The sequence below is a fragment of the Abramis brama genome, assembly GCF_963993115.1.
Source record: "Abramis brama genome assembly, chromosome: 7".
Lineage (NCBI taxonomy): Eukaryota > Metazoa > Chordata > Actinopteri > Cypriniformes > Leuciscidae > Abramis > Abramis brama.
This window is the reverse complement of record NC_139969.1, coordinates 43142600-43161676: the sequence shown is the minus strand read 5'-3', so window position 1 is coordinate 43161676 and position 19077 is coordinate 43142600. Positions and strand designations below refer to the sequence as shown.

The following is a 19077-nucleotide window of genomic DNA, read 5'->3' as shown; positions in this document are numbered from 1 at the left end:
TTCAAATGAGTCATAAGCCGTTTCGTTGTGACGTCAAGACGAAACATTAGCATATTGCGCGCCCACTTACAGCGCGCGCAGACACCAGGGAAAACTCAAACCAGCAGCTGATTCCTGTGGACACTGGAGAGCATCATGTCCAGGAGACGCTGTGCTCTACAATGTGAAGGTAAAGCCAGTGTTTTCACTGCCCAAGGACGAGCATGTGGAGAATCAGAGGTTAAAGTTCATCTTTACCACGGTAGTATAATCCTAAACTTTTGCTGTGTTCCCTTTATTTCACTGACGACTGCTTTTCAGATCTCGGAGTTCAATGCAGGATTCGCAAACCACTTTTACTCTTAAAGATGGTGTTCAAAATACTTAGTTTTGAGTTTTATATTGTGTAGGTCTCCTGCTAACTGGCTAACTCACGTTATCACTGTCTTACTGAAATACTTCAGCTAATCAGCTGTGGGCCACGATTACCTATAACTGTGTCTATTAATGCAGATCGTCTGTCGTTCTCACTACTCTGAGGAAAGATTAAGCATGGAGCAAGATTTGTTTTACCAGCGTTTATGTTACGTCAGTCATTCACGCTAGAGCTCGGCTATTGTGCACTGTTATTAATAGTTTCCACATGTTCACCGCAATATATTAGAAAAATACTCTGTAAATAAATAAGTAGGCCTATAAGTAAAATAATGGGTTTGTTGATGGACATGCACTTGTTAATGCTGAGGGTGAGGAATTACAGTTGCAGCATCTCATAATGTTCCTCAAACTGAGTAGTGTATCACTGAGAAACACTGAGTCCTGCTCGAGTCGTCCTGATGGAAGTTCGGGTTCAATAACTAGTTCTTCCAGTGTTTCATCATCGGACTGGCGCTCGCATTGATATGGTCAAATCGACGTCATTGTTCGTTACTGTCTTTAGTTTATGGTGTAGGAAGCCTCAGGACACGCAGAGCTGATGTTGTAATGGCAATGGGCGTTTTGGTTTGACGCGCTGTACGGGTAAACCAATCACAACAGACTGAGCTGTCTGGCCAATCAGAGCAGAGTAGACCAATCACAACAGACTGAGCTGTCTGGCCAATCAGAGCAGAGTAGACCAATCACAACAGACTGAGCTGTCTGGCCAATCAGAGCAGAGTAGACCAATCACAACAGACTGAGCCGTCTGGCCAATCAGAGCAGAGTAGACCAATCACAACAGACTGAGCTGTCTGGCCAATCAGAGCAGAGTAGCTCAAACGAGTCGTTTGAGAATCATTGAAAAATGTGATGTGCAAATGTATATTATGAGAAAATGAAACTGTTTTTTGACCTTTGATGCATGTAAACCTGTTGTAGGAGACTCCACAACAACATTAAGAAACCTTAAAATAGCATAATAGGGCACTTTAATAAGAAAACAAAATCAAGTTGACAGGCCCCTCGTCACATCTCTCAGTTTATTCATATTTATTAAATTTCATACATCAGAAACATAATTACGTTGCTTGACTGGTTCTGTAATAGATCTTGTCATCTTATCCTCATTAAAAATGTTGTTTTAGGATCATGTTTTTCTGACATGTACATCAACTACTGAAGTCGTTCAACATTCTGATATCATCCCAGCTGACAAACACACGCTCCAGTAAAACATATTTTCTAACATTCAACATTTTCTAAGTCATGAAAACGTTCAGTTTTTTACATGCTTTAAAAATGTTTTTGTCTTGGTTATGTGAACATTAAGGGGACATTATTACATGGTCTCATTCTTGAATCATTATGGGAACGTTGCTCTTGAATGTTCTCTGAAAGTTCTGAAACAAGAAGTAACATTTAAAAAGGAATGACAATCTAAAACGTTCCAGAAAAAACACTCCATGAAAGATGTATTAATGTTTTTGTGCTAATGTTTTGAGAACGCTATTAAAGACCAGATAACGTTGAACGAACATTCTATAAACATTACGTTTGTTCATAACTTTAGCCAAAGTTCACAGAACTTTGATTTAACCCATGAAAATGAATTTGGTTGGTATAAATGAATGTATTTAGGTTGATTCAGCAATATTACAATATTAATGAATAATATTTTTTACTTGACTGCAACCAGTTAATTTAGTGAATTTAACCAGTTAATGTTATCATTTTTAGGTCACCATGTTTGATCAGTGCAGCTGTGATAAGAGAGAGAGCGGGGTCACAACCTAACGCTTCTTGACTTTCTCAGTTTGTGTAAATCTATTTAGGATTCAGAGTATTTATTTTTCCCACATTAATCTCACCCTTGTGGAAAAAAAAGTGCACTTTAGTGTACTTTTATAAAGTGTACTTATTATATAAATAATATACTTTAAATGTATACACTTAAGTGTGACTTAAATGCAATGTTTTTGGTGCACTGAATGCACATTAAGTATAACTGATTTCAAATATATCACATATTAAGTTGAAATAAAATGCAATAAGTTGTCATTAAGAGTGATTTTTTGGTACCACTTAAGTGGGACTTTAATACAACTTTATATTTACTTTCATGATTGCTTCTAGTGTCTTTAAAATGGATTTAAAGTGCACTGCTCAATGCACTGACAAGCAATTAATGTGAACTAAAATATACTTTAATGTCAGTTAACAATACACTTAAGTGTGAATTAAATGTAATGTTTTAATGTTTTAATCGTTAATTGACTCAATTGACCAAGTGACTCAATCTTAAGTTTATCAAGCGACAAGAATACTTTTTGTGCGCAAAAAAACCCCAAAATAAAGACTTTATTCCACTATTCATTTCCTTCTCTCTGGGCCTCGAGTTTTTTCACGTAGTGTTTTAGCGCAGCGCGTCTGTGTTGTACGTCACACGTAGGCTCACTATTGGCCGACGCTGGTCATGTGTGTGATGCGTGATGACGTACAACACAGACGCGCTGCGCTATAACACTACGTGAAAAGACTCGAGGCCCAGAGAGAAGGAAATGAAAAGTGGAATAAAGTCGTTATTTTTGGGGGGGTTTTGCGCACTAAAAGTATTCTCGTCGCTTGATAAACTTAAGATTGAGCCACTGTAGTCACTTGGACTATATTAACGATGTCTTTAATGCATTTTCTGGGCCAGCAAGTTATAATGTCTTTAGAAGCCTATGGAGGAGTGATCCAGCTCTCAGATTTAATCAAAAATATCTTAATTTGTGATCCGAAGATGAACGAAGGTCTTACGGGGTTGGAACAACATAAGGGTGAGTAATTACTGACAGAATTTTCATTTTTGGGTGAACTAACCCTTTAAGCTTGCGCACATAGCCATCTTCATGAAGGATGTTCCTCTAGGCTATTTACCACGGTTGACACAGCAATGCTGCAGCCTTCTTCCTTTGGTTTGTTACCTGTAAAATATATGATGATTATATTATATGTAAATGTAAATGCACAGGTGGAAAAGATAGAAAAGATTCAAAGCATTTACAAGCCATAGGGATAGTTAGTGACTTGATAGCAGTGTTTTAGCTTGATCAAGGTGTGTCTTGGCAATACATTTTGTACAGACTCTTGTACATCTACGCAAATGAGTCAAAATAATATTTTATACATAGATATAACGTTAACACAATTACAAATGACTGAACATGTTAGGCATAAGATCATTATAAGCATATGTAAACCATACATATTTAACATTATTTTTTCTTTCTGCAGCGGCAGTAAATAACACAGTATTACATCAGCTGAATGTATGTCTGAAACATTTGACTGAGAAAGTGCATCCGATCTTTATATGTAACGTTATACATAATAAACCAAACACAATTTTAAAGTAAACTCATAATGAACACTATAACCTTGTAACTGGAGTCAATTTGAATCGAATTAAACGCATTTCACAATCACCTCGTGTTACAGCGTTCACGAAATGGCGGACAGTCTGCATATCGACATATTCACACCCCGACCGTCATTACTCGAAACATCTGCGGCATATACATTTGCATTACAGATCTCGTGTGCATATTATTAAGTTGTTGTAACAATAAAACATGCAAAATAACAGGAAAAATTGATGCGACAGGAGCCACTGTATCACGTCTCACCAAATCCTCCGCAGAGAGCAGTCACCTTATTTTTAACGGAAATACGGACGCAGCCAGTTGACGGTATTTTGTGCGAGACTTCCGGTCAGGCACTTCCGGTCACTGGCGAGCGTTGTTCGTAACAACAAACTCATCGTTATGGCTTCGAGGAAGACCGGGATTGTTTGTGCAGTTAGAGGTTGTCATAATAACTGGCACAAAAGAAAGATTTACTTGGAGCAGGAGTGTTTTAATCATCGAATTATTGACATTTTAATAATCAATAAACTGGCTGCGTGGCGTTTCTGTTGCGTGGTGTTTTCTATGTCTTTGCACACCAGAAACGTCTCTGACGAGGCGTTGCTGCTGCTAGGTGACATGATAAGCCTCATTGGTGATATATTCGACATATGGGGAGAGAGTTGTGGAAGGCACTTAATGTTAAACATAAATATATAACGTTAGCAGCAAAGACAACGTCGGCAGTATTGACGGCAAAATAGGCTACAGAATATTTCGTTCTGTATTGACAGGTGCAATATTTGAAAATCGATAATATATATATTTTTTTTTTTTACATTTAGGCTATATCTGCATTTATGTCAAAACCTAAATTCAAACATCAAAATGTCATTTATTAATATGTATTCATATCAAAATGACATACAAACATATTTTCCTAATCTATTTTGCCTGGAAACGCTTCCAAAACGCTTGCGTGTCGCGTGAAAAATATCGATTCTATTTCTAGCATGCACGCGTTTTCCCTGAGACGCGCGTGTCACGCAGGCAGTGTGCAAGCTCTAAATAACCTGTTAACATGGGAGCCGAAATAACGGACACGCCACGCAGCCCATTTGAAGAAACGACCGTATGTTTGTTCTTTTCATTTCGTGAACACAAGACCTACAGAAGACCACACGATACCAGAAAAGTGGCTGGGCTATGAAGTCTCAATAAAAACTCCAAGGAGAAACAAAATCATTATAGTAACCCCTGTATAAAATCTAGTCATCATGGCATTTATTTTGTATGATTTATAATTATTTATAGCCATCTACTTATTGCTATCATGTGCTTTGGTTGCATTCTGATGACATTATTAATACATTTGACTGACATGACAAAATAGCCTACCTCCATAGATATATCAACTTAGTCCAGCGTTGGCTCGACCGTGTTTAGGGCGGTGCTGAAGGCGCCGGCGAAGTTTTGGCAATCTGCCAGCTAGATGCATGAGTGTTTTCAACCAGGTCCAGTACCCGACCTGGGTGAGGCGGGGCTTTAGTTCTTTGTTGTATTCATCTGCTAAGGCATGTGTAACATTTTTCTGTCAACTCTGCATAATCCTTCGCAATCGATATCGTTAGTTAGCCCAGAGAAGCGAGGAAACGGAAGTGCCGCACAAAAACCGGAAACTGGACCCATATTTACTTCCGCGTTCGAAAATAAGGTGAATATAAGAGTCAGTTTTCATAATAAGAGTCCCGGTTTCAAAATACTATTGTTGTTGTATCACGAAATGTAGGTCTAACTGACCTAAGAGTTTTGATGCCAGAATGTTGTTTAAACTTAAAAGCTACCGTCGAATTTTAAGGTTAGCAACTATTTGAAAATTTGCTCAGACGATTTCATTAACTGTTACGAGTTGAAAAATCCAGGCAATCCAGCGCTGGTATAAGTAACCCTCGGCAAGTCCTCCTAAAAAGTATAGCGTTATGTAAAATATGGTGCTGCCTGTGTTGTTTCTGTAGTGGATAAACATTTGATCTATTGTGCTTTGGGTAACGTTATATCTAATGGGCAATTGTTTGGCCTGAGGGAAAAGTTTCCTAACTAGCCTACTTATTAAACGCAAACCTTATTCTACAGTGCTCTTGTCGTTTTAACCAAATAGTTTGCTTGTCTTTATTTCATTTTTTTAACAAATTATTTTATTATTTTTTATTATTATTTTTCATTGACTTAAATTAAGCATTATTTTTTTTTATCAAGGGACTGCTGAGGAAACTCGGGCTTTGATAGAGTGGCGGGCGGCGAACGAAAGCCTTTTCACCGGGAGGCGCAATTCCTCCAAAAGTGGATGTGAGTGAGTATTGATTTTGAGTGCTTGTGTAATTCCCTGTATGTCTGAAGGTTTGGAGCTAGATTTGCACAGTCTTCATCCATAAAAATGATACGTTATTGAAGTGGAATCATGTCAATCTTTATGGTTTTGTTTTGCCTATAGGCATTTTGTTTCCACGTCTGGTTTGGCCATGACTGCCAAACAGGCCAAGAAAAAATGGAGCAACCTAAAAGATAAATACAAGGTAATCTGCCTGTTTCTCTACTTTCTGTTACTGAAAGAGACTTACCAAGATGTGTGTTAAGACTTTCCGGTTATATATGAAACCTAACATAGATGCATTGGCCCTTACATTTTATCTTGTAAAATGTAGTTTACTCTGTTTAGCTGCTACATTGTTTACTCTGAGACTGTAAAAAGAATAGTTCACCCCAAAATGAACATTCTGTCATTCACCCACAAATTTAAGTTGTTTCACACCTGTATACACTATTTATTTATTTATTTATTTATTTATTTTTTGCTTTACACAAACAAAGAATATTTGTAACCTAACAGTTCTGGGGCACCACTGACTTGTATAATTTTTTGGTGCCTCAAACTGTTAGGTTACAAAAATTCTTTAAGAATATCTTCCTTTGTGTAGAGCAAAAAATAAAAATAAAAAATGTCTAAAAGTGTGGAACAACGTGAGGTGAGAACATGACAGCATTTTGCTTTATTTCAGGAGCTTAGGGATCCACCCACAGGAGAAGGGGTAGAGGCCGGTAGTGTGAGTGCTGCCACCTGGTGGTTCACTGCAATGCTGCACTCCAGGGGCTGCACTCAATCACTCTGCCCGTAGTTGCTGCATCAAACCTGACTGCCACTACAGGTGTCTCAGTCAGCACACCAGCCTCTACCCCTTCTGTGGAAGCCAGGAGCAGCCAGCAGTCAAGAAAGAGGTGACGGGACAGCCAGACTCTTCTTGAGTTTCTAAAAGAACAGGCAGAGAGGGAAGAGGAGAGAGAGAGAGAGAGAGAGAGAGAGAGAAGAGGAGAGAGAGAGAGAGAAGAGGAGAGGGAGAGGGAGAGAAGAGGAGAGAGAGAGAGAGAGAGAGAGAAGAGGAGAGAGAGAGAGAGAGAGAAGAGGAGAGGGAGAGAGAGAGAGAGAGAAGAGGAGAGAGAGAGAGAAGCAGTGGCGAGAGAAGAGGAGAGAGAGAGAGAGAGAGAGAAGAGGAGAGAGAGAGAGAGAGAGAGAAGAGGAGAGGGAGAGGGCAGCAACAGCCAGAGCAGAAACATATCTGTCTCTGTTTGAAAAACTTGTTAATAAATTCTAATTTAATGTTTTATTTAATGATAAATGATTTTATATAAATGATTTGAATAAAAAAAAATAAAAAATGAATGTTTCAATTTCAACCCTGGCAAATCATTGTTGTAGCAACAGTGTATTCTTTATATTTACAACAAAAATACAAATAATATAAAATAATATAAAAACCAATGTCTATAGTTGTAAACAATTATTTCATGCAGTTAAAGGGACACTTCACCCATTTGCATTAAGCTTTTTATTGTTAGAAACCCAGTCATATATTATAATAAACGTGGATTTTTCATTAATTTTTCCCTGAGATGGGAGAAATAAGGATTTAAGTGTTTTACTTCCTGCTTATTATGACGTAAAAATCATAATTTTGCGTCATAATAAGCAGGAAGTCACATTTCATTGAAAAGTGTAGAGACTACAAACACTAGCTCCTCATTATTCCAGGGGGCGGGACCCGCTCACGCTACAGGCCTATTACAGATCAGTGGGTGGGACTTTACTCTCTGAAACTGAAAGCAATATCCTCCATCTTGTGTGAAGCTAAGCTAACAGGCGCTGTGGAGACAGATGTAAAGTTATGACAATAGTGGAGGAGAGTGCTCAATATGATATAGAAGAAGAGGATTTCGGAAGTCTGATGCTTGAATCAGGTGTTTGTGGCTACCTTTACAAGCCGCATAGCGAAGAGCAGCCGAGGCAGAAGACCTGCCTGCCGTGGACGAGAAGCCCGGACTGGCTCGAGCTGGGGGCGGACTGGTGGCGCCGGTGATCTCACTATGCAACTACGAACACAGAGATAGAGTCTGTCTGCTGCAAAGGCGATGCCAATTTCTCCTGGACGAAATCTCTGAATCAGACGAGGACACGGACGTTTGTGTTGAGAACTATCCTAGTTTCGCACCGCATCTGACTGAACATCCCGGTAACGTTACCATGCAATAATTCACCACTTCGAAAGAAATACAAATGAGGAGTAATTCACTAATGAGTTCGCCAACTAACTAACGCTAGACATTTTGTGTGAAATGAATTTCAAGCTCCGGTGGTAGCTAGCCTTATAGACGGATGAGTGATTCATATGCTGTTCTGGATTAGTGGGAGTGGCTTGCGCAGCTGTGCAATGTGGTGCATTGTGGGAGTTGTTGTCTTTCATAAAAATGCGTCCTGAAGACTACATATATGACCCACTTTCAATAAAGATCAATGTTCCCATGGGTGAAATGCTCCTTTAAATCTCATGAAGAACATACAGTACCAACATTAAGAAAACGTATAAATTTATCTATCTTTATATCCATCTACTTGCACATTTATTCATATCTATCTTTCTAATTAATGTCATAGTTAATGTTTTAACTGTTTATGTTCCTCTTTTAATGAACATGACAACATCTGGAAAGGTTTGCTGTCTAGATGTAGTCATGTTCAGTTACACACGCAGGCAGTTCCTCGGGAGAAGAAAGCTGAGCAGCCAGACGTCCTCAGAGACGTCCTCCCTGATCGGTCCCTCTCACCCACTGCTGCATTCTCACCATCCTCGCTGTCTTCTTGTCCTTGGCTCTCCTCCTCCTCATCCTCCTCCTCCTCCAAGAGATCACCTCCCATCACACAGATGTTGTGGAGGATACAACAGGCACCAATCACCTTTGGGGCGAACAGTGGCCTGATCTCCAGGGCCCGCAAGAAAATTGCACGCCAGCGAGTTTTTAACATCCCAAAGCTGCGCTCGATGATGGTCCGTGCTTGTGCATGATGCCTGTTGTATCGGGCTTCAACCTGGCCTGTTAATCAAAAATCATGTAGAAAATGTGTGGTGTATTGCAAATTCATGACAGTAACAATTTGGTTTATCGTGTGTGTGTGTGAGATAAAAAAGTGTTCTTACTTGCGACATGCTGGCGGTGGGGTCATGATTGCAATAGGATGCTGCAGGCAAGGGTCTCCACCATCTCCAAGAGACAGTATCCAGCTGGAGGACACAGAGCCTGCTGGTACACTGGTGATCTGCGCAGCACAAGGGCATCGTGTACAGAGCCTGGATTGCCAATATACACATCTATAAGTGTGCCTTTGGCATCACAGGTGCCCTGTAGAATGATGGAAGGAAAGATCTTTCTATTTATGTAGCATCTTTTTTGTGGCATTGCAGGAGGAACAGTCCTGATGAAGCACCCGTCGATGGCACCAGCAGCACAGCGGGATGCCTCATGGCCAGCAAGGCGAGCAAAGCCACCCCCCCCCCCCACACACACACACACACACCTCATCCATTTCCATTTCTTTTGGAAAATGAATAATTTTGTGGAGGATGCTCATCATCTCCTCCACAACATTGTGAACAGTCCTACAAACTGTTGAAAGTGTCATGCTGAAGTTATCAGAAGTGACCCTGTAGGACGCTCCACAGGCGAGCCAATATACCGTAACCAGCACTTCAACTTCACGGCTCCGTCATGGGCTTTCTGACGGGGCAGCATCTGTCCCGCATGTTGATGCTGTTCCTGGAGAGCCTGAAGGCTGGCTTTAAATCCTCTCCAGAAAAAGACTTGACCAGGATAGGTACCTGGCCACTGATCTGTGAATACCTGCGAGTGGACTTTGTTCCTGTTATATATAGATAATATATAAATTAAGAATGTTTTTACTTGTTGTATTATGTATTTGTTATATGTATTGCTTTTTTTTTTTTATGTTTTTACTATATGTACTGTTGTTGCATTAAAATAAAAACTTTTTTAAAAGCAATACATAGCTACTGTTGTTGCATTATGTATTTATTATATTTATTTATTATATTTTTGGATTTTTAAAATGTTTTTACTATATTTAATGTATTTATTACTATAGGCTATTTATTCAGTTGTTTTAAGGATATTGTCTAAAATTAATAAAAATCTGCCAGAATTAAATTTCCCTCTAACATTTGCTCTTTTCTTCAAGTATTTGTTTATACTCAATTTCGGTTTCATTCATTTATTGATAAGCACTAGCACAACATTATTCCCAGAGTCTAAAAGGTGTAGCCTATATGATTATTATAGACATTAAATGTCCTGTTTGTGTTAATGCAGTGATATGATGTGCACATAACTATATAAAGATGGTAAACAAACTTATCAACTTATTTGAGCACCACAAAGACAAATAAAAGGTGTGTGAAGTGTAAGCTAGTTAATTTACATGTTATTAACTGTCTGACCTCTATTGTACTTGTCAGTTTATTTGGTACACTGAAAAATCTAATGTAGTCTCATGACATCCCTTCAATACTTCATATAACTTTTTGTGAGTTAGTACTTTATGTAGTCTGTTAATATAAGGTGCCTATATGATACATTATAATACATTTTTATTATTACTTTTCATTTGGATATACCTAACTAAGACCACATAATTATATGGGCAGTTTATGAAGAAAGAAACGTACAAAGCTGGAGAGACTGGAGAGACATGCTAATATGGCACGTCTCTTCGCCATCCTCCACTGGCTTTTCTTTGACGGATTTGTCTTCTCCGTTCGGCAGCCTCCTCTTCAGCATCTTGATGAAGAATAGCAATTGCAATGGCAATCCTAAGCTGTTCCATTTTGATTTACATCGATTTACAATTGATTTACACCTTTAAACCGTTTTTCCCGCTTTTTTTTATTTAAATTGTAGCTGAGTGGGTTTATTGCTAGATTGTTCTTAATGAAAAGAGGCAGTTGTTTCCACATATTTTATTTTATTTTAAACGACGTAAATATAATCACAGTAGGTAATGCTACCTGAACCACATATTAATGTTTAATAGTTTTTCAAATAAAAAAAGAGGCAGTTGTTTAATATTATATTCAATTTTATTATAAATATAAAGTGAAAATAGTCAGAGTAGGTACATATTAGTTTAATACTAATATATCTAATATATTGAAAATAAAAAATAAAATAAAAAAGAAGTTAATTCAAGTAAAGCATGCAGGCCTATTGCATGCTGAGTGACGCTGTCAAGTACGCTGCCGTTCCATTTGTAGAATGACTGGACTCGCGTCCTCGAGAGTTCGTTCTTCTGAGTCGAACTTGGCAAGTCCAAACTCGGAAGGACGGAAGTCCAGACTCTGCGAACTTAGTATTGAGAAACGGCTTATATTCTTACACTAATCCTAGTGTAAGAAACCGGGACTCTTATTATAATCCTGTAAATTAATGATTTAATTTCAAGTCCCACATCTCTTACAATTCACATAAATAAAAATAAATTTCTGCTTAATGTATAACAACTTTACACAAAATGTGCACATACTTTGGGGTGTCACAAATGCATCAAGATATACTTACTTGACTGATTATTTGCAGTATATGTTTGGGTTGGGAAGCTTCTGTTTCCTCACGCATCGCGATTACAGAAACATAACAGCACATTTTTCAAACTCTAGTGAAGTAGTGCGTCATCATGACGTAGTATTTCCGGCGCATGCGCATTAAACAACATGTTCGTATATTTCATGCATGGTTAAATGTTATTTCATAGACAGTATACAAAAGGGTTATTTCAGCTTTTCTGTTTAAGTTGAAGTTGTATAACTCATTGTGTTGTTAGACTCTGTAGCCTAAATTCACAAAACCTGACTCTTTCACCTAACTAAAAGTCAATATTTTTGTTCAGTGTAGTGTAGTCTGATTACTACGGTGGCCGAGAGAGCTCAACGCGCTGCAACTGAAGAAAACACATGCAAATAGAAAAAACACCCGCAAATTAAGAAAACATCTTCATCAGTTTCACAACACATGTGTGCTCCAAATACTCACAACACAAACAAATACAGAAACGCGCTGCAAATAGGACAGAACACAACGGAAATGTTTCCGGGGAACCCAATAAGTGACGGACGGACGGCTGGGACGGCTGGTAAGATGTTTTCTTAATTTGCAGGTGTTTGTCAAATATTATGTATAAAACGGACAAAAATGTCAACAATATGTTGTACTTGATTATAATGTATAAGCAAATGTATTGGAAAAATACATTTCAAGTGCATTAATGCACACAGTATATATTATAGACTAAACACATTTAAAATACATTAACAAATTATTTTTGGACAACACACCTGAGTTGAAATTAAAATAAATTATTTTCCATGTTTTCCATTAAAGTTCTTAATTTATTTAGTATATTAGTCAATACATCAAAATAAATTTCCTTTAATAACTTTAAAACACTATAAAATCATAATTATTTAAAATGTTTGTTTAAGTAAAACTTAAGTAGACATTATTAAAAAGTGCATTTTTTAAACCATGCACTTAAGTGTGTTTAGAAATATTATCATGAAAGTGTACTCTCTTTAAATAAAATTAATTAGACATTATTATAATGTGCATTTTTAAAAAGTACACTTAAGTGTGTTTAGAAATATTGTGATGAAAGTGTACTTTCTTCAAGTAAAAATTAATTAGACATTATTACAAAGTGCATTTTTAAAAACTACACTTAAGTGTGTTTAGAAATATTGTGAAGAAAGTGTACTTTCTTCAAGTAAAACTTAATTAGACATTATTACAAAGTGCATTTTTAAAAAGTACACTTAAGTGGGTTTAGAAATATTGTCATGAAAGTGTACTTACTTTAAGTTAAGCTTAATTAGATATTATTACAAAGTGCATTTGTAAAAAGTGCACTTAAGTGTGTTAAGAAATATTGTCATTAAAATGTATTCCATTTAAGTACACTTAAGTGGTCTTTAATTTTAATTATATTATCTGCAAGTGCACTTTTTAAAAAGTATACTTTTATTATTTTAAGCACACAAAAAGTACGCTTTCAATACAGTTAAGTACACTTCTTTTTCACAAGGGCACACATGTCTAGTATAATTATGTGTTTTTTCCCCCAATAATATAGTGTTTACTTTTTTCTTGATAGAAAGAATGGAAGTGAAATGTGACAACATGCCCCATAGGTGGTGCTCACTGTAACATGACCATATGACAGATTAAAATGCTATCTGATCTAATCAAAAAAAATATACAAGACAAACTAAAATATTTTCTCAATAAAATACTATTATTAACTTTTTCATATAAAATGACATTTTTTAATCTTTCAAAATAAACACATTTTTGAGTTTGACAATAAACACATCGGAAAACACAACTATACAGCATAGTTCAAAACATAATAATACATTAATAATTTCTGAACATTGACTTTTTCTCATGGTTTCTCAATAGAATTAATAGAATCTAATAGCATAGTTCTAATAGGGGCTCATTGTGACACTGTGTGACAACATGCCCCGCCTGAGCAACTGGGGTTTAAACCCTGTGTTTCTGCTGGTTAGATCAGCATTAAACAACTATATCAACTGTTAAATAACATATATAAGATTAAAATAATATCAGATTTGTCTAATTTAAAAAAAAAGAAAAAAAAAAAAGAGAGAGATGAAAATTGACACAAGACATTTAGCCAGCTTTTGCTACTGTTAAATAAATGTTCAGTGATATCTTCCAAAGCTTTCTGAATTTTGGCGCAATGTTCTCTAGTGTTGATATGGAAACTAGTGAACACACTAAGTTTCGTCATGCTGGCATGTGTGGAAGTATTTAAACAAAGTGTGTTGCAACCCCAACTTAATTAGTTTGTGCCCCGCTCACCCCTAGCCTACTATTTATTTATTATTTGTCATATAATTATTCTTTAATATACGTTTAGTTGTCGTTGTTGTTGTATTAGTGAAGCTAATGGATAAAGTGATCTGAGTGTCTGTGAAGCGCGAGCGGTAGGAGGCGCAGCGGATCTTCAGGTGTGGCTTCAGAGCTCGCGAGGAGGAGGATGATGATGATGATGATGATGCTGGAGGAGTTTCATTCATGTGTCAGCAGCTCTCAGCTCTTCTCACTCACTCCAGCGGGCTTTAACTCAGCGCACTGATGGCCAACGCGGGTCTGCAGCTCCTCGGGTATATCCTGGCCTTTCTGGGTCTCCTGGGTCTCATCGCTTCTACAGCCATGGCCGAGTGGAAGATCTCCTCCTACGCCGGAGACAACATCATCACAGCCCAGGCCATGTACGAGGGGCTCTGGCAGTCCTGCGTGTCCCAGAGCACAGGCCAGCTCCAGTGTAAAGTCTACGACTCCCTACTGCAGATACCAGGTGCGAGCGCCCGTTCATTCCGTTCCGTTCATCAGTGTGTGTGTGTGTGTGTGTGTGTGTGTGTGAGCGCTTATTCCTGCGCAGGTTTAGACAAGTCTGGCGAATGCCGCGAATTCTTTTTCAGATTTAGATCACTGGAAAACCTCGGGATGTTTGAGTTTAAGACTTTAATCTTGATCTGAGCTCGAACTGTATTTGAGTAACAATTTGCAAAGACAAAAATATAATTTCTTTTAACAAGGTTCTCTAAAGTTATGAACAAACGTTCTTCCTGTTACATTTATAGAACGTTCTGTTCAAATATATCTGGTCTTTAATAATGTTCTCTAAACGCTAGCACAAAAACATTAAGCTATTTATAGGCTACATCATTCATGGAACGTTTTTCCAAAACAAATTTGGTTGAATTTTCGCCAACACTTTTTAAATGTTACTTGTTTCAGAACGTTCAGAACATTCCATTTTATCATTATTCAGTCATTATTGGGAAATTTACTTTTGAATGTTCTCTGAACGTTCTGAAAAAAGTTGCTACATTTAAAAAAGGAACATCAATCTAAAATGTTTGAGAAAAAACACATAAATGATGAATAAATGTTTTTATGCTAGTTTGAGAACATTATTAAAGACCAGATAACACTGAATGAACGTTCTATTAACATTAACGTAACTTGAATAACGTTTGTTCATAACTTTAGCCAAAGTTCACAGAACTTTTTTTTTAAATTGATTTAACCCATAAAAATGTATTTTGCTGGAATAAATTAATGTATTTAGGTTGATTCAGCAGTATTACGATACAATTTAAAACAATATTTTTTACTTGACTAAAAACTCAATTAAATTTTGTGAATTTAACCAGTGAATGATATAATTTTTAAGTTACCATTTTTGATCAGTGCAGCTGGGATATACTATTTTATATATTCAAAAGTAACGTTCCCATAATGTTTGAAGAATGATACAATGGAATGTGCCCTTATCATTCGCATAACCAAGACATTTTGAACATTCAGAAATAACATTCTTAAAACATATTTGTATTAGCTGAGCACCAGGTATTTCAGTAAATGTATCAAATGCAGAGTTGGCAAAATTTCAGCATAACTAATTGAATAAGCAGTCACATGATGAGTGACTCATTTTCTTACATTTGATAAAGTCACTGTGAAATCAAGATCTTATTTTTTTAACGGAATAGTGTTTCTTGTCAGGTTTAAGTGAACAAGGTTGAAACCATGGTTAAACCAAGGTTATTGTAGTAAAACCATGGTTAATTTGCAGTTACTATGTTTTTTACTGCAAAAACCATAATTAAACTATGGTTCATTCTGTAGTTACTATGGTTTTACTACAAAAAAATTAACCATGGTAACTACAAAAAAAACACAGTTACTACAAAAAAACCATGTTTCATTTTCGTAAGGGATTTGCCGTTAGACTAGCGGTAACTCTAGGCTTGGAGTTCCTCTTATGACGTCACGCCCAGCCTAGTGGAAAGTTACCACTGTGAAAAAGTACCAACTTTTCATATTATATTCAGAATTTTGGTATAAAAAACATACAAAACAATAGTGGATTCTTATCTTTATGTTTAATAAGCACATTGCATTATCTTCATGAAAAATGTAACCTGCAATTTACACTTTAAGTGAACAAGCCTGGACTGTTGATGAAGCAGCCAATGTGATGCGATGGGATGTGAAGGGATGGGACGGGATGGGAAGGAACGGGACGGGATGTGATGGAAAGGACGGGATGCAATGGGATGGGATGTGATGCGATGCTATTGGATGTGATGGGATGCTATGGGATGTGATGGCATAGGATGCGATGCTATAGGATGTGATGGGATGCGATTCTATGGGATGGGAAGGGATAGGATGGGATGGGATGGGATGGTGTGATGTGATGATGTGATGGATGTGCCGATGCGATGTGCTGATGTGATGTCTCTCGGTCCTCTCTCAGGGGAAGTCCAGGGCACCCGCGCCCTCATGATCCTCGCCACCTTCCTGTGTGGCATCGGCCTGTTGATCGCCGCCGTCGGGATGAAGTGCACAACCTGCCTGTCTGACAACACAGAGCAGAAGAACAAGGTGGCCGTGGCTGGAGGCGTCCTCTTCGTCATCGCAGATATGTTGCTATTATATTCATTACAGAAACGACTCACGTGTGCCATTGCTCAGCTTAACGTGGTCAACAAAGTTATGGAATTATGAAAGGGGTCCTATTTTGGTTTTCCACTTTTTCCACTTTAGTTAGTGTGTAATGTTGCTGTTTGAGCATAAAAAATATCTACAGGGTTACAAAGCTCAAAGTCCACTCCAAAGGGAGATACTTTATTAAACAGAATCCACTTTCCAAGAACTACAACGAGTGGCTCGTTTGGACTACAACACGATTCTTCCGGAATGTTATGTCCTATGTTGAAGAGATGCTATTTTTCCCACGTTTCCAAAACTCATTTGTTTGACCTTTCCTAAGGCTGACGAACTTAGAGTGGTTACATTTTACTTTAAGCACTGTTCCTGAATTTTATAGCCTCAACGTTTATCTGTGCGCTGCACATTTTACGGAGAACAGCTTGTTTTCTGCTGCTTTTGTAAGATGCTTCACCGCTCCTTAGGAAAGTTGTCCATGATTTTATTATCGATTACTGTTTGTTTTACCATAGTTTTCCGACAAATATGATTAAATGGTGGATAACATCGTATCTATAACGTATAAGAACATTATAAAAACGTCCTGTGAAATCAGTGCTTGCAAAGTCCGTGCTTGAAATCTGTTCCGATCCTCTTGTTCGTTAACATTGTCAGGGTCTGAATCAGGCTCGAAATGGTTTGAAATTGACGCCATCGTTAATTTTTACATCTGAGTCGAGCTTGTGGTTATGAAGGGGTTCGACATTTCCCAAACATGAGCCAAACGCTTCCAATCAGAGGGAGGGGCTTCATCGAAAATTATGCATTCAACCAGTCTGGGCTGAGAGGAGATATAATAATGTAAAATATGTGAAAAATAATGCGCTTAATGAACAATCAAGCATGAAAACACATATTCTAGTGCACTTGAAAAACAAAATCAAGACTTCATTAAAGGGCATAATAGGACCCCTTTGAAACAGGAACTCAGCAGCATGTTCATGTCAAACCTCTTCTTATTTCTACAAGGGTTTGTGCTCTTATTGCCACAAGCTGGTATGGAGAAAACATAAGACGGAAGTTCTTCGATCCGTTCACTCCAACAAATGCAAGGTAAGCGTCAGGAGTCCACGAGACGGGCAGTGTTCACTCTTCAAATGATACTTTGGATGCTTTAAATTTATTACAGCCAAATGTTACAGTTTTTCTCAAGTATTATTGTTTGGTTCAATAATTAGCCTTTTCAGTGTGTGTGGCTTCACGTCTAATATCTTTTAACACCTCAATAATACACCGGTAAATCCATCCATTATAGTGCATTTTGTTTTTGATGAATTGAGTTGTGTCTTGAAGTCATGTGACGTGTGCGGCTCTAAGTGGCCGTGTGGAACAGTGGTCAGGCGCTGATGTTGTTGCTGGTGTGCTGACAGGTATGAGTTCGGCAAGGCTCTGTACGTGGGCTGGGGAGCGTCGGCGCTGACCGTCATCGGTGGAAGCATGCTGTGCTGTAACTGTCCCAGCAAAGCTGCTGGGAAAACCTTCCCGCCTCCCACACGCGCCGCAGCGCGGCCAGGAGCGGAGCGTGTGTGAATCAGGAACGGCAGAACACACACCTCTGTCTGCTGCATGAACACACACCTCTGTCTGCTTTCCAGTGATGTGCCAATCAGTTTTTGTATGTACTTGTATTACTCTATGTGTTGTAATACCAAAACTTCTCACGAGGTTTCAAAAGATTTAAATCAATGTGTTGCTTCATCAATACTCAATAAAATATTTTAATAAATACATTTTCTGCCCTAATGTTAATTCATTTTTCAGTTTATTCTTACCATAAAGCTGAAGTGTGTCATTTCCACTAGTGTCACCAGAGCTGAAATAATGGACACGCCCCCAATCTGCCATTGGTCAGGAAAACTGATAGCTCTCCTCCTTCTTGCTTTCCCTGGGAATCGAACCCATGACCTTGGCGTTGCAAGCGCCAACGCTCTACTGCAATGTGGCTGTTTCTCCCTCCATCTTAAACGAGTGTGTCTCAGAGCGTCAGACGAAACACAGTAAACGCATGTTCTCTTGCGTTCGGATGCTGGTGTTCGGGAACACACTCGTGTGGAGACGCTTCTGGAGGGAATTAAACCAAATCATTCTGATCACACACTTCGACTCCGGCGTGTCAGAATCACCAAACCAACATTAGAGATGCTGCGATGTCATTGGTCCGCTGGTTACTCCAGTTATCCAATCACAGCTGACGCTGAGGCAAAGTCACATGAGTGTTTTGAGGGATTTTGTAAGTAGTCCACTGTAGGTGAGTTTGATAGAACAAGTGCAGTATTAAATTCCAATGTGAACAGATACAAAATAAACAACT

The 19077-nt window shown here is 38.1% G+C and overlaps 2 protein-coding genes across 2 annotated transcripts; both read left to right on the top strand.

The window, feature by feature from the left end:
- Window positions 1-40: 40 nt before the first annotated feature.
- LOC311087351 (uncharacterized protein) lies at window positions 41-10028 on the top strand. The gene is made up of 5 exons (XM_084120697.1): window positions 41-241; window positions 3182-3218; window positions 6042-6135; window positions 6277-6358; window positions 8826-10028. Exons 2-5 carry the CDS (start codon window positions 3182-3184, stop codon window positions 9090-9092), a joined length of 480 nt encoding a protein of 159 aa, XP_083976823.1. The 5' UTR covers window positions 41-241; the 3' UTR covers window positions 9093-10028.
- A 4175-nt stretch (window positions 10029-14203) lies between these two features.
- On the top strand, window positions 14204-18494 carry cldn1 (claudin 1). The gene is made up of 4 exons (XM_084120681.1): window positions 14204-14562; window positions 16534-16698; window positions 17735-17819; window positions 18137-18494. The coding sequence occupies exons 1-4, from the start codon at window positions 14340-14342 to the stop codon at window positions 18294-18296; spliced, it is 633 nt and encodes a 210-aa protein (XP_083976807.1). The 5' UTR covers window positions 14204-14339; the 3' UTR covers window positions 18297-18494.
- The last annotated feature ends 583 nt before the right edge of the window (window positions 18495-19077 follow it).